General features: G+C 36.1%; 1 protein-coding gene across 6 annotated transcripts in view; it reads right to left on the minus strand.

Annotated features, from left to right (window-relative positions):
• AK9 (adenylate kinase 9) overlaps window positions 1-23,043 on the minus strand; it is a 72,539-nt gene that overhangs the window by 20,816 nt on the left and 28,680 nt on the right. For 5 of the 6 annotated variants that reach the window (XM_076333386.1, XM_076333390.1, XM_076333388.1 and 2 more), the window contains exons 16-23: window positions 20,106-20,226; window positions 19,584-19,654; window positions 13,809-13,907; window positions 8,534-8,740; window positions 7,468-7,586; window positions 6,271-6,483; window positions 5,402-5,668; window positions 1,067-1,185 (exon numbers count right to left, since the gene is read on the minus strand). In XM_076333386.1, coding sequence (XP_076189501.1) covers window positions 1,067-1,185; window positions 5,402-5,668; window positions 6,271-6,483; window positions 7,468-7,586; window positions 8,534-8,740; window positions 13,809-13,907; window positions 19,584-19,654; window positions 20,106-20,226 — 1,216 coding nt within the window. Of the gene's footprint in view, window positions 1-1,066; window positions 1,186-5,401; window positions 5,669-6,270; window positions 6,484-7,467; window positions 7,587-8,533; window positions 8,741-13,808; window positions 13,908-19,583; window positions 19,655-20,105; window positions 20,227-23,043 lie in introns of those variants that run through there. The other variant, XM_076333391.1, reaches the window with a different exon arrangement.

Genomic DNA, 23,043 nt, shown 5'->3' on the forward strand with positions numbered 1-23,043 from the left:
ACCTTAATAGAATACATTGTAAAACTGCAGAAAACCAAAGAAGCTACAAGGAGTGGGAGTGGATGGAAGACCAGGTGGTCCTAGATGCTGTGGGAAAAAGTTGGGGGCAGGATATCGATCATGATATATATCGTGATGAAGGTTCTCTTCTGCTATACAGTCCCTGATGAAACTGAATTTATGTAATATAATATCACAACATTATATGTAATGCTGGGTAATTTTTCGTCTTGGTGCATTCTTTTTTCCTAAAACTGTTCTCCCTATTTTTACACCATTAAGAGAATGCTGTCTGTGGGCTGACAGGACAAAAGTTTATTTGAGGATCTTGTTTATTCTTTTTAAGGCATTTCTCATACTGTTAGGAATTGAAACCTAATGGTCAAGCTGCCAGCAGCTATGATCTGGATGGAAATGGATGGAAGAGATTGGACATGGAAAAAGGGATTTTCCCTGCTGAAATTACATCCTAAAAAGCCAGTCTGCTTTCTATGAGTCGATGATCTTATTTATTCATGCAACAATAATCCACATTTATCACAGTGTTGTGGATGTACTTTCTGATATGAAAGGAAATCTGTTGTGGATACATCACTGGAGTACAGATTGTGATGAATGCACAAGATATAACCTGATTCTGTGTTATTTTGGAGACCATTGATACTTTGTCTTTGCTTTCCACACAACATTTACAATATATGGAAACCAATAGTTACAGCTGGATTCCAGCTCTCCGTGTTTATTAATTACATGAAAACATTAAAGGCTTATTTACATATCTATCCCGTAAGCCCACAAAAACTACCCGGCTATTCAGGAGATTTAATCCAATTCAAGTGCGCTAAGTACTTTTGTCCAGTCCTGTGTAGAACGCATGAGACATTATATTACTGTCAGAATTTCAATCAAAATAGAGCAACAAAACCAAGACTGAGAGGTAGGTCATGATTCATAAGAAATATAAGAGCATCGAAATAATCTCTGCAATAGTTATTTGAAATTGTGAACACAATGGATGGTATATTTCCTAAGATTAATTAAAGAAAGAGAATCTAATTACAGTTACCGGAATGGCTCTTTCCTCCACCAGTCAAGAACAATGTTATCAAGGACTTCTGGAGGCAGTGCCTCATTATCCATTAGATTTGCTTTGATTGCTTCTTCCTCATCAGTTAACTCCACTTCCTTTATATAAAGAAAATCCACAAAAAAATGAAAAAAAAACCCAACCAGAAAGAAAGATAGATCTACCTCACACATTTATTTATTTTTGACTAAGTAAGGTACTGTCTTCATTTGATTTAAACCAGCAGAAACAAAGTAAACTCATTTGCCACATTTCACTGTACTAATTTACATTTTGGGATGTTTTCCGCGTGCTTGGGGTTGGGTAGTTCCCTAGAGTTGGGGCAATTGCTGCTGTATGAGTTTTAATGAAACCTAAACCCAAGCACAACTGTTAAGTATTTAGTTATACATATGCTCAATTCAGAGAAATAGAAACTGAAATGCTCACAGTTTCTCCTAATTGCCTAACTTCTAACAAGAAGTTTTCCACTTAGTTATACATGTTCTCATGCTGGAAGAATCTCTGCTCTACATCAGTATGTTTTTTTACTTTTTAAAAGCAACTTTTATCTTTTGATGGAATCCAAAGAAAGATGTCAAAGATAGATATGTAAAGTTACTGGGTATAGGCACATGACCAGAAATCAGAAAGATAGCATTGTTCTACAGAGCTGTAGTAGTATTAATGACTAGTCAAATGCAGCGCATTCAAATACCAAATCTAGCTGTAAGTTCTTGTGAAAAACTGTTTTTTCAGAATATGTAACACTGTGAGACTGATACGGCTGAGGATGCACTTCTCATAAAATGGCTTCCTGACACAAACAGCAGTAAAAAAGAATGAAAAGAAGGTATAGATTGGTGATTCTGGATTAGTTTACATCAGTCACAATATCAAAATGCATGTTTTTACAAGCATACCAGCTAAAAGACAACATTAGAAGTCAGAAAATATCACCGTTCCTGACCTGCTGTGTTAATTTTTCATGATACTATTCACAGAAGAGAATATTATTTTCTAGTTAGTTGATTTTTTTCCCCCTGAAAACAGAATGGCAAAGTTCATAAGATAAATGTATCTGGTATCCTTTAAAGAGTTCAATGCTTTTTCTGCCATACCTTATAAAGGTCTCATTTGTAAAAAGTCATCTATATTTGTTTAAGAAGACTAGATATACGCTACCAAAAGAGTGTGTTTTTTAAGTGTCAGTGGCCAGCAAACGTGCACCTAAGTTGCATCCAAAGTCACTTGGGGAGAAAACTTAATATGCAGCTAGGTATTCTCCTGTCCCTCTCAGCAAATGGATTTAAGTTGTCCCCTGAGATTCTTTTGTGAATTCATTACAAAGTTCTGCTGTCCTTTCCTCATGTAGTAGTCATATTAACCCAAATTGCTAAAGAATTTGTTAGCAGAACCTGTCAGAAAATAAAGGAGTAATCCGTTTTAACAAAAGGTTCCAAAGTGATTCAGGAACCCTCAAAATGATGGTAGGGAGCTGCTTGCTGCAAGGACATGTTTGAATAAGAATTCCTATGCCTGACATCTATTTTGGTAATGTAGCCAAAAGAATTTGAGAATATGCTGGAAGCCACAGGTCTAATGTAGTGTGTGTGTGAGTATATTTTCTCTGGTACGTATATACACAGCGTGTATATTAAAAGATGTTAGTATGGCATAACGGATACCTAAGAAGGCAAAGTGGTAGCCAGATCTGTAACACAGAGGCATCTTGAAAGAAATGTGTGAAGTGGGAGAAGACAGTAAAACCCATATAAAAATGTATCGCTGACATCACCACTGCAGATGAACTGTTGAAATGGCATTTGTGTCTGATAAAAGAAAAGAAACACGAGATGTATATTCCGGGTACAGAAAAGAGAACACCCCGCATAGTGGTGGTTTGAAGGACAAGGTTGCTCCCCAGACCTGTCAATGCCGTGAAGGCTTTGGTTGACACATACTAAAACAACCAGGATGATATCTTTTTGCTAAACTTCCCAGACTGCATGGTGTGTTTTGTTTGCCTTTAGTATTTTTGCTTTGACTATTACAGCTGACCTTTACCTTAAGCTTTGATAGATACGCTTCTAGTGTCTTGTGCCAAAGTAAAAGAGAATGATGCAAATGAAATTAAATGACATTATTTTGTGGAGGTAGTGGGTCAGTGAAAAGCAGGATAGTCGGACAGTCTGGTGGCAGTCATACTCAGAGAAATGCTTAGGGAGTCCACAACCTTGGAAATTATCCTCTAGAGTTTTGTGCATGGACCAATGAATGGGTTTCTAAACAGAACTGCAATTGCATCAGCTGTGCTTTGGTCATGCCATCAGATAAAGCGCTTTACAAGAAGTGCGAGAAAAAAATACTAATGTAGAAGACGATTGTTTAGCAGCAGATAAAAAGACTATGAGGAAAAAATACTATCAGAAGTGCCTTAGTGTAAAACATGTATTGATGCCAAAAAAATAAAGCTGAGAGAGCCAGCCATAACCATCAGTGCCAGGAACACTTGCCATGTTTTTGGCTGTGATGACCAAGTTGTAAACTGACTTGCCAAAAGAACCTCCTCTTAGATTTAACTAATGAAAACCTGGATTTTTGTTCTGACATCCATGATTTTGATCTGTACTCCATCTGTGTTGAAGCATTTGCTTCTAATATTACCTGCTCTTGTATTATTTCATCAGGAACACTACCTTCCAGTTATCAGGGACCTTTCCTGCTTTTCAAGACAATAGAGAGTGGCCTTGAATGCACCTTTGGCAGTTTCCTCAGCACCTGTGAATGCAACCCATTGACTTGTATATGTCCAGATTACATAAATGATCCCAAATTTGATCCTATTCTGCTGTGAGTAGTACCACTCTTTACCCATGCTTTCCTATTAGGCACAGAGACCTAGAAGGCCACAGACTAGACTGTATTTGTAAAGACCAAGGTAAAGGAGGCATTGAGCATCTCAGCCTTTTCAGTGTCTTTCATCAAAAGATGAAGACTCATATTTTCCAGGTCTTCCTGCTGCTACTGTTGTTCCTGTAGAAATTCTTCTTGCTGTCCTTCAGATCCCTCACAAGTTTCAACTTCCACTGAGTGCTCATCTCCCTAATACTGTGCCTGGATGTTGTTACTGTATGCCTCCTCTGTAGCCTGCCTCCCCTCCTGGATGCTTCCTTAGATCCTGTAGTAGGAAGTCTTTGAAGGTCTTTGATGACTAGTAACTTGCAGGTATCAGGGGCACAAAAAAAAAGGCTCTTAGAATGTGATGCAGAAACTTATTTCTTCCTGAAGCTTTGAGAGTTGGATAAACCCTTATTTGTATGGCCTAGGAGGTAGATTTTCAATGTCCTTGTACTGTGCGTTTTTTGAAAGATTTCTATATTGTGCATCTGTGTGTTGAGACTTCTCCACACAATAAAGGCTTTTATCATCTCCATTGCTGTCTAAAGAAGAATTCATTTGCATTGAAACCTTGTCTGTTTTTTCCAATATATCACTGTCTAATAAAAGAAATCACTCTCTCCTGATAAACATTTATGTAAATGTTTATTGTTCAGGGACATTGCACCCCATAAGAGATGGGTTTTAGAATGTACATTTATAACAATTTTCAACCAATATTCAATCTGATTAAGAAAAAGATCTGATTTTCTGAAAACTATCATTCATGAATTATTTTACGGGTATCATGAATATCAAGCTATTTTAAACAGTTTTTTAACTACAAGGCATATTTTATGCTACCTAAGAGGTTTTTCTGGTTTGAAACTCTGCTGCCAATAGGCAAAGACAACACTACAATCCAGATTACAAAACCTACTGTATTAAATAAATACTAGTTTACCCTGTTACGAACACTGAAATATTTCTGATTTTTTGACCAGGTATGATCACACTGAAGGGCTGGTAGAGGCATTCTATTCTTTTGCCCCAAGAGAGTGCAGAGAGCACTGCTAGTGAACATTTCTAAACTCCTGTGCAATTGGAGCACATGCACCAGACTGAACCTGCATATTATAAATACTTGAAGGAAACCATACCTTCCCATTATTATTCTGACCTTCATTTTTTTTTTCCTCAGTTTGTCTTCTTTTGCCCCATTTAGCATCTATCTCTACTGTTTACAAAAAACCTATACATAATTCTTGGAAATGTTTTGAAGAATGTTTGTGGCATTCATAAGAAAACACTGTCAAGAACTATTGTTTCCACATTTCATCAACTAAATATTTGAACATAAGTGATTTTTATCAAGCTAGAATTTTATAGGAAATTGCTATTCTGGTCTGAAAATGGTTATTTGGTGTATGGACATAAAAAAGATCAGATTATTACCTGTTTGCTTTTTTCAGTCTCAGTTTTAGTCATGGTCTGAGAGAAGTTGTCCAGTTCCTGTGATAGAATTGTCATTTTATTGTCATCTTCTTCAGGTTCTCCATCAAAATCGGGCCCAACTTTCTCTTTAGTTTTGGGTAAGACCAATTCCTGTAGATATTCTTCAAACTGAATATGGAAAATGCCTAATTTGTCTGCTATCTGCCGTGCACAAGTAGTTTTACCTGCTCCATGCGTCCCAAGTAAGCACACCCGTAAAGGAGGAGCCTATAGGAAAGAATTGTAATATTTTATAACAATTTGGAGTCTACAGTGCACCCCCTATTGTTTTTCACTTCCAAAATACCATTATAAAAATTGCATCAAAAACAGTCACATCATTTTGCATTTTAATTTTTCCAGGCCTTCTGCTGCTGTTCCAAACAGACTACCTGGTCTCTGGAAATACTGAACAAATACACAATGACAGTTGATGCCAGTAGGTAAAAATTAAACCTCATTAGACAATTCTGGTAAATCTTCCCTTCTTTTACCCTTCTTCCACTTATAAAAAAAGACTTAATAAAAAAAAACCCCAATATTTGTGATTTGTTAATCACATCATCATTATTGTAAGCCCTTATAATCTTCCTCTCTTTTCTGCTTTATTAGCATCATTAATTCAATGTGTTAATTAATGATGTAATTAATACAATGTACACTAAAAAGTCACTAGGGAAGCAATGTGTTTTATTTGTTTCAAAGAGTTGCTTGATATATTTATTTTTACCTAGAAAAAAATCAGCAATAATAAACAGTTATAAATGGGAATGGAAAAAAGTGATTTTAATCTGTTGTTATCTGCTTTAAACAATTTCAAAGATTCTCACCTGTATTGGTTCATTGTGAGCCACATACTCCTCAGGGTTCTTCAAAAATTTATCTCTGTACTCAGAAGTTGAAAAGTAATAAATCTTTTCTTGATATTTAGCTGCATGTTCATAGAGTCCTGGGTAAAGGACAAAGTTCTCTTTCAGACTGACTGGACAAAAGTGTTTTGTGTCTCCCATGTGCCTTTTCTTTTCCTTAGTTTTTTCTTCATCCTGAAAATAATACAAAAATTTTCAAAAACTATTTGAATTCAGTAGTTCACTTAGATTAAGTAGATCAAGTAGATCTGATTAAGTAATGTCAAATACATCAACTGAGGATTGAATGAGAATGGAATTCTCAAGGTAGTTTGTAAGCTGAATATAAGTCTATGAAAATACACACTTTTTAGATTCAGAGTCAGAAAACAAACTGTCCAGTCTAGTGAGACAATTATTGAGAAAAGAATGACCATTTTAAATTTGAAATAATATCATAGTTAGCTGTTGAAGACCAAAATTAAGCTAGAAGTATCTATGATAAAATCTTTTCCTGCTGCGTTCTTGAAATTCACTTTCTGTTGCTTCTAAACGTGCAGAAGTAGACCTCTTCAGAAAAGGCAATAAGAACTGGTATTATGAAGTCAGATTACTTATCCAATAAAATTAATTTCTAAAAAATCTATTTAATACTGCTCCGGTACAGTATATGGATATCTTGTACTGTTAAATTTGGACATGGGCATCTTCCAATATAGGATGAAAATACAAGGTGAAGCTAGACCTTTAATTTCTTTAAAGTGGGTGTTTGAAAATTTTATCAATAGCTGAGATGAAACAGGGGATTGCACATTAGGACTCTGCATCTTCTGATATTTACATGATGGCTCACAGAATCATTGTTAGTTGACAGAAATCAAAGTTCACATTTGTTTCTTTAATAAAACCCCTCTTTGCCATCTGGCAAAACTAGGTACATTCATTCTCTCTATTAGCATGGGGTATTTATGCTTCTCATTGGAGTAAAACTACTATCAGCCAGAACATAGGAATACAATGAAAGTGTTCTTGAAGCATATGCTGATATTTATTCTGTAAGAAGGCTGAAACTGGATCATACAAAATCAGGTGCAAAATCTGACTTCTCTGGGGTTATGTTCAAACTGAAAATAAATGAGTTAAAATAAAAGCATAAATAGACAAAGCCAGCATGCTTACTTCTTCATCTTCATTTTCCTCTTCTTCAACTTCTTCATCTTCCCCTTCAGCAGCCAGATCTTCTGCTTCCTCATCTAAGTCTTCAGCAGATAATTCCCAACCATGATATTTAAAAGGTTCTGAAAAGGTTAATTTTTTTTTTCTGTTTCAATATTTTTCATTTGGCTATGCCAGAATATATTCTCTTTGTCCACAAAAGTAACCACATATGTGAAAGCAAATCATGCCAACTGTATATTGCATTTCTTCTACTCAGAGAACAAAATGTTCTCCACAGAATTAATATATTGCTTCCTCCAAAAATGGAAATTCTACTGGTTGTTTTTTGGTTGAAGTAAATTGGTATTTTCAATGGGAACATGTAGTACAAAAGTATTATACAAACAGATAGTGCCATCACTGTTTGCAACAGGTTTTTTCCTATTGTTCATTGGGGAAAATCATCAGTCAAATTTTATTTGATTATAAAGCTAACACAACAGATGTTTTCATTAATAAAACACTTGCATTATAGTAATGATAGGAAAAATGTAGGATTAATATTATTTATCCAGTACGCAAAATTGTTAGAGATTTGAGCACACAAGTGAGAAAGGTAATTTGCAAAAAAAAAATCAATGCTCTAAAAATCCAGTCTTGAAACACAATCTGTGCAGGTGGGTAGATTAGGTTATTGCACACCCTGAAAGTCTCATGGACTTCAATGAATATTGTCTATTAGTGAACCTTTGTTATCTGTCCATTTCTCAAACCAGTATCCTGACATGAACAGATAGAGCAAGTAACTGGGGAACTGCGCTGTCAGGATGTTTAGGGAGCTATTATGTACATATTTGTGTAGCCATATATGTATTTTTCAAATATATATATTCACCACTCTTCCTATGTCTTAAAGGCTGCTAGCGTGCTTTTCAGCTCACCCACAGAACGCAGCATGTCATGTTCCCACTTCATGTGAGCAATACAGAACTGAGTATAACCTACCCCCCCAATATATTCATCACACAAGCTCTCCAAAATCCCTCTTGGTAGGTTAAGTGTAAATCACATAAACAGTATTACTTACTTTCCATAACCAGCATAGTTTGATTAAGCAGACTTTCTGGAGTTTGCTCAGCAATCTCTAAAACAACAACCTGAACTAGAGGTGACTGCTTGATTTCTGACTCCACTGTTTGCCAGTCATGCATGAAAAGGTCAATCTTCCTTTTAATTATTTCCATTTCTGGTATATCTGGAAAATCATCCTCTGCAAACTCAGGTAGTATGATTTCTGAAAATCAAATAGCATACAGAAGGCAATGCTCCTCTAAAATGTTTTGCATTTAAAAATTATCATTATGCTTTAGGATTATTTTTATTTCCCTCAAATATGGTGGCATATTTTTTTAAATGCAATTATTTTTAATGATTTTTTTTACTGAAATTATGAATTATTATATGAGTAGTTTACAAAGACACCTTGAAAATGCCAAGTTCATTATGTTGATATAGTATATACTGATGCTTCTCCAGGAAAATAAACAAGGTCAAATTACTTAACTAAATTTGCATATGGTTATTTAAATCAGCACACAAATAAATATAATGACTCTTTCTGCAAAGAAATATACGGAATATACATTAATTTAAAAATTATGATTTAATGATGATCAATTTTTGACAGGCTATCCATATGGTCATGCCTCATATGGAACATGCCAGTATAGGAAGAAGTAAAGAGTAGGAAAACTAGCATACACTGCAAAGAAGCAGCTTCATGTTCTGACCATGTTCAGGTTCAGTTACTGAAGCTGTTGTGGAGTGTTCAGGTTGCATGTTAGGTATCTGTTCTTTTTCAAGTGGAGTATGTTCTCTTTACGTGAATAGAAATACAATGCATACTACTAGGTGTTTTTCCTCTTTTCAGTGATTAAGTACCAGTAAGATTCAGCAGGAAACAGGACTAAACATAATGGTCAGAGCAGAGACGCTGCCTAACTTTTGTCTAACATGCTACCAACTAAAGCATTACCTGCAAGTGTCAATAGCAGCTGGGATATGTGAGCGCCTGCAGGACAAGGAACACATCTAACAAATTTTTCTGACTTGGATGGCTAAGCTACCTATGAAGCTATTATATCAAAGGTCCATGCCACTACCGTCTTCCAGAAGAAAGCAAGCCAGTCCCCTGCCTCCAGTGAGTTAATTGCCAAAGAGCTAGTTAGGGACTCCCATTCTTTTGTCATCGGCCAAATTTAAAAAGATGCGGGGTTTCAAATACATGCCTCCTTTTGACATTCCTTTGTGGCTTACTAAGGTTGGCCCCTTGCTAGTTTGCTGCTTGTTGTGCTTATTTCTACAACCCTTAATTCCATATATGAAGCCAGGCACTTAAAAGTTAGTATGGCAGTTTTGGGTGCTGCAATGTCTACATCTCCTGGGTCTGGGTCTTAATGTGTAGTCCTCTAGAAATATAGTAAATTTCTAGATACTTGGGTGCTTTTAAGAATTTTATTCTTCCACTTATGAGGCTGTATTTTCATTCTTTCAATACCCCCATTTACCTCTACTATATATATGATAAACTGAGATTTGAAATAAATCAGGCCCTCTATGGCAATTCATATGCTGGCTCAGGGACCCAAGGGCATCCCCAGGCCTGGCTGTCCCTGCCCAGGCCCCTGGGGCTCCCTCCACCTGCCCGTGGCCCAGGACCCCATGTCAGTCCCCGGGGCCGTCAGCCCCTGCCCCAGCAATGCCGCAGCAGGGCCTGTCCCTACCTCCCCACGGGCCTGCACAGCCATGGGCTCTGCTGAGCTGGGCCCACCCACAGGCCGACATCCCAGCCCAGCCTCAGCTTGTCCCTGTCGCCAGGGACGTGCCCAATGCCCCCGGCTGGAGCTGCCCTGCTCCTGGCTAGGGTGGTGGGACGGGCTCTGGCTGCCGGGCCCTGTCCTGATGGCCATATTACCACACTCTGCTCCCAGCTCCCTGTTCCTTTGGGAGCAGTTGGCCCTCACAGTGTCCTGACATGCTGTCCCCAAGATGAACTGCAAAACTTTATTTTAGTTGAGCCATTTTTAAATGATAGGTTAACAAATAAGCATTTTGGCAAGTATTTTTGCGATCTTTTATAACAAAGAATACTTAATATGTTTCCTCTCTTCTTTTTACAACTTTGAACAACACAACTAATAGACTGACACCTCAGTGGCTAACCTTCCCTCTGTTTGAATGATTATTAGTCCGAACATAAACCAAAAGTGCAAAAGGGCATATCATTAAGCAAAAACACCTGGCAGATTTCAAATAGTCTGATCTTGAATTAGAAATTATTTTTTTCTTGAAAATATTTACAAACATTTGCATTTTACTAAACTACACATTCATTCTATATACATCATTACATTAGTTATCCCCTGCAATGACATTTCTGTCTCTTGCCGTGATTCTAAATAGGAACATGAAAATACCTCCCTTTTTATGTACATTAAAAGATGTTGTGTAAATGTCATAATTAATTATGTTGCATTCTGCAGTGATGTATTCCAAATGAGACAGAGATGTAGCCAAGTAAAACCTGCTTAAATTTGGGCAGCACTAATGCATTATGTAATGATGATTCCATTAGGAACACAGATTTTAAGAAAATAAGCAAAGGATACATTAATAACTAGGTTACGCTAACTGCTTTTTGCACGTGTTATCCCTGGCACATTCACACTGTGGAAATCACATGTACTGCCTTGTGAACCACAGCCCTATTCAAAGCAGTAACATACAGAAGATGGTAATGTGGGCTGTCTGGATCTAGCCTTCAACAGATCGTCTTTTATAGTCCTGCCCTTTAAAAACCTCTCCGTTCTAAGTAGGTCATGAAACTTTGGAAATATACAGGGATAATAATGGATTTAAATGAGTATTTGACATCGTCTGAGACAGAATATTGAACATGGTAACAAATCCACTCAATAGAATGCTTCCCGTATGAACCTTAATCTCAGAAACAATTACAATTCACGTTACACCTCTCCTGATAGGCCGTATTTAGCAAATGATGTACCAGCATGTGTTCCTGCTTTGATTCTCTACTCCAGACACATAATTTCATCAGATTACCTCTATCTGAGAGTTTTCTTTCTTAAGGAGACGTATCTAGCAGCAACCATTGCATACTTATGGAGTTCTTAAATAGATTACACAGGCCTAAGTGAACTGGAGAAACTTTCCCCTGGAAAGAGGGGAGAAGTAACAAAAGAAAAAAGGATTGCATTCCTAAGGAAAAGGGACAACCCAAAAATTGGACAACCCAAACATTATTTGGTTTTGATTCAGGTATTTGAACCTTACTATTACAACAGTGTTGCCTCCCTGGCATTTGGTTTGTTTCAAACTGGGTCTCGGGGATCAAAAATACTGAAAATACTTTTAAGTAAGTAAGGCAGCTGTACCTTTGCTATTAGATAAAAGTTATAATAATTCTGCTTGCAGAGGTGATTTACAGTGAGAAGATATTTTTAAAGAAATAAGAAACATAGTAAAGAAAAATACTTGAAAAGACAGTAATGGTTTAAAAATAACTGGATCTAAAAATGCAAACAAGTTTCCTTCAGAGGAGGTGGCGGTCTATCTAACAGTGCTGTTCCTAATTTTTTTCCTTATCACAGAAGTGATAGGAAATGATCCTCCCCAGCCCTAAATCTGGAGCTTTCACAGGGAATGCCTATATGGCAATCTCTCATATTCTTTTGCTCTGTGTCTTCTTTGCTTTTACTGATCATAGTTACCATAGAGACAAACAATCCTCAAAGGCTTTCTGCCCCCGTGTTCTCCAAGTGAGTTGCTGGGGAAGGAAAGACTTTTTTTCCAGTGTTCTGCTAGTGTTAGATATGACTTGTTCTGCCCTCAGTCCATATTCAGCAACAAAAAAGATGAAAAAATCCTTCTTTCCTCCCCTCTCAAACCCTGCCAAAGCTGAGACAGAGACACCAGAAGCCAGCATGTCTTCTTCATTAGTATTTAACTATCAAAATAAACAGAAAGGCAAAATGTAGGATAACAGTGACACTTCCATTCCTTGGAACTGATATGTATTTCATTATGAACGTATTTTCATTTGTCTTTTTGAAACAGACCATGTCGTTTGTTTATACAGACTTTTCATTAGTTACTTATAAATATATGCTGCCAAGTAATTTTCAGCATATTTCAGTGAAATGTACTTAGTAGACAAACTTACATTGTGTGTACTGATTTATGATGTTTGGGGAAAAAAAAGCAGTTCAGTTTACAGATTAAGTTGATTCTAATGCATAAAAATGTGTATTTTTAACAACTTGCTATTTAAAATAAAATGTTTTATTTCTCTTTTGGACTTCAACATATTCTAAAAATTCTAGTAGATAAAAGCTAAAATGTATATTTTAAAAACTAAAGCAGACCGTCTCCATTACAGATGAGTTGCCTTCAAAGTGTTTTTTGAGAGAAGGCTATTATAGGATTTCATATATCTTTTCATTAGCTTATGGTTCTATGGAGTTCCGTGTGCTGCAGAATTTTACCTTATACCGAAAAGAAGAAAACATGACTCCATGTGAAACCTAGCAAGCTGTTAGCAGGACAATGGATGACTAAGGAAAGTACAGAACATATTTTGATCATTCACATCCAATGTTAAAATTCATCCATTCCCATTTTTCCCAAGATCCCTTGTCACAGGGAATGGACTAGTAATTTCTGATTAATGTGGATATAATATTAATTTAAAAATGGTCTGTAGAACTGGGGTTTTTTAAAATCACATGCAGGTATTTGTGAATACTGCAATTTGATTATTTCCAGGGTTTTTTTCCCCCATTTTTTCCTGGTATTTTCTTCTTTCTACTTTTTCTTTTTTTGGGGAGTCAGAATCCATGAGAGTGACTTTCTAAAGCTTTTTTCCTCTGATTTCCCTCCCTTATCACTTCATCCTGTAGAGAGTGCTCATGGATTTCTGAATACGAGAGGTTATGTCAACCTGGAATTTCAGCAATGCTCACTTTATTTGTTATTTCCATAGATCCCTGTACAGATTTATAATTTGGTATTTAGGCAGTAGAGGCAATAGTGGGATCGTGTTGTTTTTCAAAGTGCAAATACCTGGTGCATTACCTTTAACAGGAAATAACAACATGCCTTTAATTGCATTTATAAGTGTTTAATTAACTTGAACCTGACTATTCTGCTATAAACTTCTTTAAAAGAAAAAAGTTAAGGTAAGGAATGATATTTACAGCCAATAGCAAAAGCGTGCAGAAAAGGAAGGCGTACAATTCTTGATACTAGCAAGTAAGAGAGATTATATGTGCTACAAGGCCAACCTGTAGGTTTAGATGCTTCTTTATAACCTGCAGAGTCACTGAACTGTTTCTGGGGCATTTGTTCCGTTTCAGGTGGAAGCTGCTCATTGTCCTCAAATTCTGTTGGCACAAATAAAATAATTAGTAACTTTAACAAACCCACTGAGGGGTGATGGAGGCACTATAGATATAAAGATATTTTTGGATCACACTGCAAAACTTATATTTGATCCCCTGCAAAAAATGAGTTAGTTATTTTAATGCTCAGGTATTGCACACTGACCAAAACATTTTAAGATCAACTACCTGATCCGTGGGGAAAGGCACACCATCTATCAGATGCCACATGACTGTGAATAAAGTGTAGAAGTACTTTATTTAATTCAGTGTTTTTATGTAAGAAAATTTTTCATTCGTTATAATCTATGTGTTCTGTGCTCAAACTACGCTCAAAAACAAGACCTTGCAAAAGAGCGCACTTGGTGTTCTCCAGAACAGCTCCTGTTGGGCAGAAGTGCTTCTGACTTGAAGAAGGGTTTGTGCACCTGAAGGCTGGTGTAATTTTTCCAACTGTATCAGTTGGTCAATAAAGAATATTACTTTTTCCTACAAGCCTTGTTTTGCTTATGTCCTTAGACCATTGCTAGAGTAATAAAACACCACTAGTACATCTCAACATGTTATGATTACCCAATACTCAAATCACGTTAAACAAGAATGTATTTAAAAATCTGAAATTATGGCATTTGTTTTTATGTACATCTCTTTTTTGGCAGAGAAACCACAAACATCATGAAAACCAGGCTGGAAACATTGAATTTCTGATTTATGCAGAATCGGGAAACTTTATCTCGTAAACAAGCATCTTATATAGTTAGCAGACAAAAAACCACAACCTTTAGCATGTGTCAAATTGAGAAAATTCTTCACTTATTCTAGTTCTTTATTTTCTTTTGATATATACAGGAATGCAATCAAGCAAAATGAGTTTTTATGCTCTGTAATAAATAAATCAAGAGTCCATAACACACACAAAGAGGAAAATGACATGCAGAAAAATATGTGCAAAATGGAAGACACTTTCTTAAGGCTGTCAACATGCAAATTCTCACATGCATACATAACTTAATCACAGACAGTCCTAGAGACTTCAATGGAAATAGCTGTGGCACAGAAGCTAAGCATGTCTAAATTTTACAGTGTGTCTAAACACTTAAGAGATTCCATTTACAAGACTGGTGCTGGATAGGGCCAAGGAAGACAGATGGACAGACATTAAACAAAGTAGACTAAGAAGATGTCCTTTTCCTTATAGATGTTCAGAAAGTGACAAGAGCTTTCAGAGAGGCTGATAGCTCTAATCATAGGCTTTTGTTCTTTTTTTCTGCAAAGGAATGCATAGCTGTACTAAACCAATATCCCTGAGCCTTTATTTCTCTGAATGAGAGACTGAAAGAATTTAAGAACTGAAGGTATTTGGAATCTAACTGAGAAAGTTGTTCATAACCTTTCTGTTTCAAATTTTGAAATTTCTCTGCCTAAAATGCTGTGATTACAGGTATTAGAATGTAATTATCATATCTGGCTTACGAAGGAGGGCAGAAAATGGCTTTGAAGATCATGCAACTTTGCTCAAAGACTGAACAAACTGTGAAGTTAATATCACTACAGCTTGCTTTGAAGTTTGTGGTACAAGTAATTTGCTATCCCTTGTCTGCAGATTAATAAATTGTCCTTGTTCAAACTCTCTCACTGAAAAGCCTCCAGTTAGAGGTAGAAAAAAAACAAATCAGGATGCAAGCCAGACAAGAAAAACAAAGGAAGTCTATTTAGAGGCTGTAGGACTGAGCACACATCAACTGCCTGGTAAATGTTATAATTACAGTTGATTCCAAAAAGCATTTATCTTCAAAGACTAAAGAGGAAATGTCCTAACATGTACAGGTTTAATTATTATTATTATATTTATTTTTTGTTGTTTAAAATATCTTACTGAGTTTAACACAATGATAAAAATAAAAAAGCAAGAACATAAAATAAAAGCTAAAGAGATGGGTATTGATTCAACCCTCCACCATCTGCAATATGAGAAAGGCGGGGGGTTGGGGTCGATATGAAAGAGTTTGTAACAAATATTGGTATTAACAGCTGTGAAGGACAAGCACGGGAGCCGACAGCTGGAATTATCAGCTCCAGCTACTCATTTATTTCTTGCAAGACCTTCTGCCAAAATAGCAAGAGTAGCAGAAGAGACATCAGTGAAGATGGGTTGTACTAACACACCACCCTGAGCTACGGTGACCAAGGCATAGGCATAGGTGTGCTCCAGTTGAGTTTGCTATAGAAAGGGGGTAATCTCTGGCAGAAAAGCAGGGCTGACAAATAAAGTACAGAAAATGAAGTCTTAAACCATGACAACTGTTTGCTTCAGTGGATAAGATCAATTGTATGGAACATTTTATTGATGAAATGTGGCAGGAAAGAAATATGCCAAGTTTTACTTCAGGAAGATTGGAATGAACCCACAGATCTACCTGAAGCTGTATAACTCTTCTACAATGCCTGAAACACATTCTCATGAAGTCATATAGCTGACTCCTAGTATAAATAAATCCATACTCGTGCAAAGCTGCTGCAAAAATGCTTAAATACAGTAAGAAATTCCTGAAAATAATTTAAGCTCAGAATAATTGTGTCAACAGACATGAAAAAAGATGTGGGGCTATAATTTTCAGCTAGACACTACAAGCAAGAGTTTCCACATAAATTGTTTTGTGTACTTTCAGCAGACATTTGCAGCACTGAACTTAGCTTCCTAATTAATTTAAATACATTTGTTAAATTTACCTGAAGTCTCCTTCTCCATTTACTTTCACTCTCATTAAGACATGTGTAAGTACCTTGCTCATTACTGGAACCATTTTTTCCTTTTAAACACAAACGATATTATAAATATGAATACATTCAGTCCTGAAGCTTCCCAGTTACTTCAATGTCCCACTGAGGTTACAAAAATTGCGATTATTGAAATGCACATTTATTTATATAGTATAGAATAGAACAGAATAGAATAGAATAGAATAGGACTCAGTTGGAAGGGACCTACAACGATCATCTAGTCCAACTGCCTGAGCAATTCAGGGCTGACCAAGTAAAAGCATGTTATTAAGGGCATTGTCCAAATGCCTCTTAAACACTGACAGGCCTGGGGCATTGACCACCTCTCTAGGAAGCCTGTTCCAGTGTTTGACCACCCTCTCGGTAAAGAAATGCTTCCTAATGTCCAGTCTAAACCTCCCCTGGTGCAGCTTTGAACCATTCCCATATGATATGATATATGAGACATTAAAAGAGCGTGATTGGGACTCTGGAGTATTTTTCTGAGTTTTCATTTTTATACCATAACTGCTATATAAAAAACCCCAAAACTGTGAACATATCATTCATTTATATTTTTGTAAAGACGTGTCACATGGGAGAAAAGCTGTAGTCAATGTGCTGATGGCAGATGTCAGGCTAAGAGCAGCATGACTGAAGTGTTTTGGTGAGTCAGTATTTGATTACTGAAATCAAATGTAGGCGTAGGAAAATTATTTTCTCTGAACAAGGGCTTATCACGTGTTAAAAGCACAAGTGTGTATATGACATTATTACTTCTATCCTTAATAATTATTGTTTTGATGCACTCAGATCAAAATGAGTTAGATACTCAAAACTAAGATGAGCTTTGTTGTTTGAGACAGAGATAATAGAGTATCTGTGTAGAACCCTTTATATTTAATACTTTAGAACTCATTCACTTTGGAGAAGAGCTGTGTGTTTTATTAGAAACTATAAAAAGTTATAATGTAGAATTTTTTTAAAGTTTATATGTAATTTAAAGAAACCTACAAAGCTAGAGTATTTTTTTCAGAGAGTAGGTGAAACGTTACTTAATTAAAAATTAAAAGCTTGTTATCATATTCAGTCTATCTTACACTACCTTTACGACTTAGGCCTTGTTATATATAGGTAAAATAAACACCAGACTGGATAATGAAAGAAAGTGTGTGTGAGACATATTGACAACACAGAACTTAAACTTGGCCATAATATGTTTCTACAGAAACCAGTATGTTAACTTTGAAAGGAGGACAGTAGTGGCAGTCTAGGCCCCCACTACTGAGAGAATAAAAAAAAAAGGTGGGAATTCATGCGCTTCAATTTTTAATTTCAGCTCCAGGCCTTAGGTGATAATTTAGGCTGTAATGGAGAAACCTTGAGATCCCATAGCAGAGGAAGAAAATACTCTATAAAGACCTCAACCTAGTTCTTAATGTAGAGACAGATACTTGTGCATGGTACTTCATCTTGACAATAGATCCAATTCAGACAGCAACATTCTTCTAAGAAAGTAGGCAGTGATTAAAGAAGGCAAAAAGGAAAGTACAACCCTGCAACTTTTTTGACTGCTGAGGTTCAAAAACGTTGAAACTAACTGGAATTAATTCTAAACCTCGACCTAACTGACGGAATTGTCTGAGGTGCAAAATCTCACTCCTCACAGATTATTCACTCGTGTCCAGGACAATTATATTTTCATTGCTGGAAACAAAGTATAGCGCAATTCTGATATAAAAGTAGAATCTTTACAGGAAATAAAGAGTGGCTAAACAAAAATAATATGCGGTTCTGTCAATACAGAAAGAAGCAAAGTAAGAAAGTCTCTACCCAAAATGTTTTATTAATATTGTTATTAGAGGGGAAACCTCACGTAATACACATAATTCCATTATTTTTTATGTCGTTAGGTTATGTTATTAAAGGCTAATCTCCATAAGCACAAAGGAGGGGAGGAACAATGACAGGTGGGGGAACCCCAATAACCTAATCAGAACAAACATAACTTTGACTTGGCTCCCCTCAGGGTCATTAGCAGCGGATGACGAAGGCATTGTCTGGGTATGAGATCTATTGAGATGAGTCCACCAGAGAGGCTTTCCCTGGCTGAGAGGGATTACTGCCTACAGGGTATGAGACTCATTAGGGGATGCCAGGAAAAGCAGTTTGGGATTGTGAGAGACTTACAATAGTATGAGGCATTTCTAAGAAGGACCAAAGGAAAGGAGAAGGAGGGATCAAAGTGGATTGGGGAGGAACAAGCATTATACTCTTAATAGAGTAAGAAGAGGATGAAAGGGGAAATGGGAATACATTACTGCATGGTCCTGGGGATGTGGAGCTGCAGCAGCAGCTGCAGCAGTCCCACCTCCACTGGGCTACTCGATTCAGCAATTCATAATGTATGTTGCTACCAGATTCAGCAATTCTTAATGCATGTTAAGAGAGCTACTCCTAAAATAATTTCCATTCCCCTTTAATTGCTTCAGGCTGAGCTTCTTGAAGGAAGAACAGAAAATAAGACAGTTTTGTGATTTTCTTATTAGCTCTTGTCTAAGTTCTAACAATGTTTTCTAACTTGTGAGGGGATACAGATTTTTTGATGAGTAGGAAGTTTCAATATGGTTAATAACCCACTTAGAAAAGTTACTAGAGGAGATAGAGAGTCCTGTCCTTCGGATTTATTGAAAACTGCAACTGTGCTGGCTGATTTAATACACGTCTCTCTCCTGTAACATCCATTATGAATGACACATAGAAATGAGTGCCTGAATCAGCAAAGATAGTAATATAAAGTCATTTTTCTAGATGCTGAATGTAAAAAGGAAATCAAAACTGTAAAATCTGCATAAAAACTAAATTGCTAAATGATTTGAAACACATAATTAGATAAAATAGAAGTCAAATGATACACACTTTCACCTTTCTCCGCAGCAGCCTCTAGAGATTGGTCTTCCTCTGATGTCAGTATTTCTTGCATTTCTCTTCTGTAAGTAAAAGATTATTCATCTTAAGACTTATATAAATACTACTGAAGCAAGTTGCAGATATAGTAAACGTGAAGTAAAGATGTGGAAATATACAATATAGATGTGGAAGTATACAATATACAATTGGGAATTGAAACATAATTTAGGTTGTACAAAATAAAAATAAAATATATTTTATCATCTAAAATGTTATTGTCTCATTGCATCAAAAGGCTGGACTAATGAAAGGCTAATGAAAATGCATTTAGCAAGAGAATCTTCTGCCACCATATTTACTGATCTAAATGAGATATTCCTCAAAGTTAACACATACTGGATTATTTCGTATACATCACAACTAGTCTTAGTGCACATTTGTGTTGATAAATGCATTGATACCTTTAACACAAAGAAAGGTTAGAATTTTCTTGTGCTCATTTTATACATTCAGATATTTGGAATATTTTACCTTACTTCTTCTTCTTCTTCTTCTTCTTTCTTTTCTAATGCTTCATCTGTTAGTCTTTTCAAAATCTTAGAATTAATTTCATCCCTATTTGCTAAGTATGTTCTGCGTAGTATACAGACTCCTGCAGTACAATTACACAACAGTAATGAGTTTTATGCATCTGTATAAAACTAAGGTTATTTGAGTTAGGAAAATTATTTAATAAATGATAGACAACTTTCCTACTTCTTTTTAAAGCCAAGAAAAGGCATATATACCACTGAAATGTTATTATACTGTTGCTTTCTAAGGTTTTAGAGCTTTGTTTTCAATTTCAAACACCTAATAAACTGAGTCTGGAATATGGAAAGGTTATGATGAAGGTTATAAGGGGAGACAGCACTGAAAGGATTTATCTTATGTTTCTGTATATCATGCATTACTCTGGCATTTATTTTGTTTGTATGTGTGCGAAGAAAACTATGAAGAAACAAATGAAAAACATTCAAATAAAAGTACAAAGAATGTACATACCTATACTACTACAGCTGGTTGTCAGAAATGAAGAACATGCTGTTCCTACTAGGAGCTCTACTGACTTATTTACTTTGGCAAATAGATTTATGATATATGGCTGTGAGGCTGAAACCCATTTCCATCAGTGGAGTTATGCCAGTTTAGACTAGTTCAGGGAATAGCTTACAAAGCAATGACTCAGAATGCTGTGAAAATGTAAACTCCACAACTACATTATTCTTTAAGTGACAGAAATTAGTGGGAATCGAATAAAAAGTTAACACAATTGCCCAAAGGAAAAAAAAAAAAAAGGAACAAAATGAAACAAAATAGCTAATTTCAAGGAAACATATCCATAAGCAAAAAGCTACACTTTTAGCCAAACCCTATAGCAGACATTACAATCTTGTCTCTTTCACCTCACTTTACTCATAATTGTTCCCCCCATATCTCACATGATCACTATCATCAACTAACATAAAATGTATTTTTATCTAAATTTGAATTGTGAGAGATGTTACTTGTTAGGAACATTGGTGTTGATTTGAAGCAGATGATAATTTTGTGTGACGGGTTTATATTTTAAACCAATACTTTCAATTAAATGTATTTTGGAAAAAGGGAGGGTGAGTGAAGGGAATTTTTTTAAAATGTAGTTTGTAAACTAATCTTTAGATAATTCTGTCTTGGTATTCTTCTGCAAAAAAAGTTGTGAGAGTTTTCAGTGGCTTTGCCTGGTGGTCCAGGCATGCACTTTCCCATCTTTGTGTTTTCTCACAGTATTATGAAAAGCAGCAATGCCAAAGAGCATTAATTTACTTCATTATTCAGAGTCCAAATGACATTGAACTGAAGTGAAGCAGCTTTAATTACAGAATTATCATATGCAGAACATAAAGAAGAATCACAATTACTATACTATAACCAACCATTCTTTCTTCCTTGGGCACCAGCACGTGTGTTTCTCATTCAAAGGATTCAATATTGTTTCATCAATGAAGGATTTTAGTATTACTTGATCAAATTGAGCAAGTGACCTACAAGCCTTTAGAATAATGGATAATAAATTAGCAAAGTCCTAAGTGGCTGTCCTGAGAATATCTGCTACTGGTATTAACCAGAAATAAGCTAGCTTGCCAATGGAGCAGGTTTGTAGGTAGCTCAGCTGATTCTGGTTGAAAGAACAATGTTCTTGCAATGTCCTGTTTTAATGCAACTGGAAATCTGTTAAGAAAATCTCTATGCCAGTATTATATTTCACTTCAATTTGTTATGATAGGCTACAAATAGTATGAGTTGTATTCAATTTGCGCATGACTTGTTTCAAGCTGAGACAGTAAAAAATACATGCTTTATCATTTAAAGTATGTTAATTCATTTCCTCCCACCAGTGAATGAAACTTTGAATTGTCATTGATTCATATGAAAGCCTGATACAGCTCCAGGGATAAAATTAGGGTATAGACTCATTATCATCTCAAATACATTAAAAATGGGAATGGTGGATTTCCTTCCAAGCCTGAAATCTACTTACAGATAGGGCCAAATGCGTTGTAATTAAGAAAGAAGTCTTTTTTGCTATGTGATATAAAGACTGTAACAGTGTTAGTTCAAACAGAGGTACCATCAGGGTTGTGAGCACGAAATTTAGGTTTCATGAAGGACCTCTCTAACCTCTAGGAAAGGTTTACACTTATGCTTTAAAGAATCTGCCATCTATCAGGCTAGAAAAACAGAAGATGATTGCATGAAAGAGATGGCTTCCAAGACTATAAAATAGATTGTTCAGATTAGAACAAGTAATTGAGAGCTAGGTTTTGAGAACTAGTGGGAATGGCAGAAAGGTGTACACTGCAGGAAGGAAGCACATAATTTGAAAGCCCTAGAAAGGTCTTCATTTGGAAGCCTCTGCTATGGACTCCCAAGTTCTTCCCTTCCCGAAAGAAAAAAATGGGGCAGTTACTATTGACCAGTTTTCAACCTGGTTCCCATGAAGGATTATCTGTTCTCAAAGTATCTCATCCAGAATAAAGCCTTTCAGGGATGATGAGACAACCTTTTCTTTTATCCAATTAATTCACTTATTTGTTAAATTCTGAGAAGTGAAGAGAAAGTTAAAATAATTCTGAAAGCACCTCTTCCACCTCAGTCCTCTCCCTGCAGAAAAGGCTAGAGCTTGACTCCTGCTGTTTGTTATTTAGTACACTGTATTAATACTACATTACTGCATGCCAACTACATGAATAAGGTTCTTTTTGTGATTATAAGAAAGGACAACGCACTGTGTCCCAGAAACTAGGTTCATGAACATTTCAATATGCTTGAAATGTCTGAGAAGCAAAGATGAGGCATGGAAATGCAATTTGTCCTTAAGTGCTTTCTGGAAGTATCTGAGATGAGGTCTTCTTGAACGATACGAACACCAAATATGATTTTCTGAAAC

Source organism: Aptenodytes patagonicus, chromosome 3, assembly GCF_965638725.1.
Source record: "Aptenodytes patagonicus chromosome 3, bAptPat1.pri.cur, whole genome shotgun sequence".
Classification (NCBI taxonomy): Eukaryota; Metazoa; Chordata; class Aves; order Sphenisciformes; family Spheniscidae; genus Aptenodytes; species Aptenodytes patagonicus.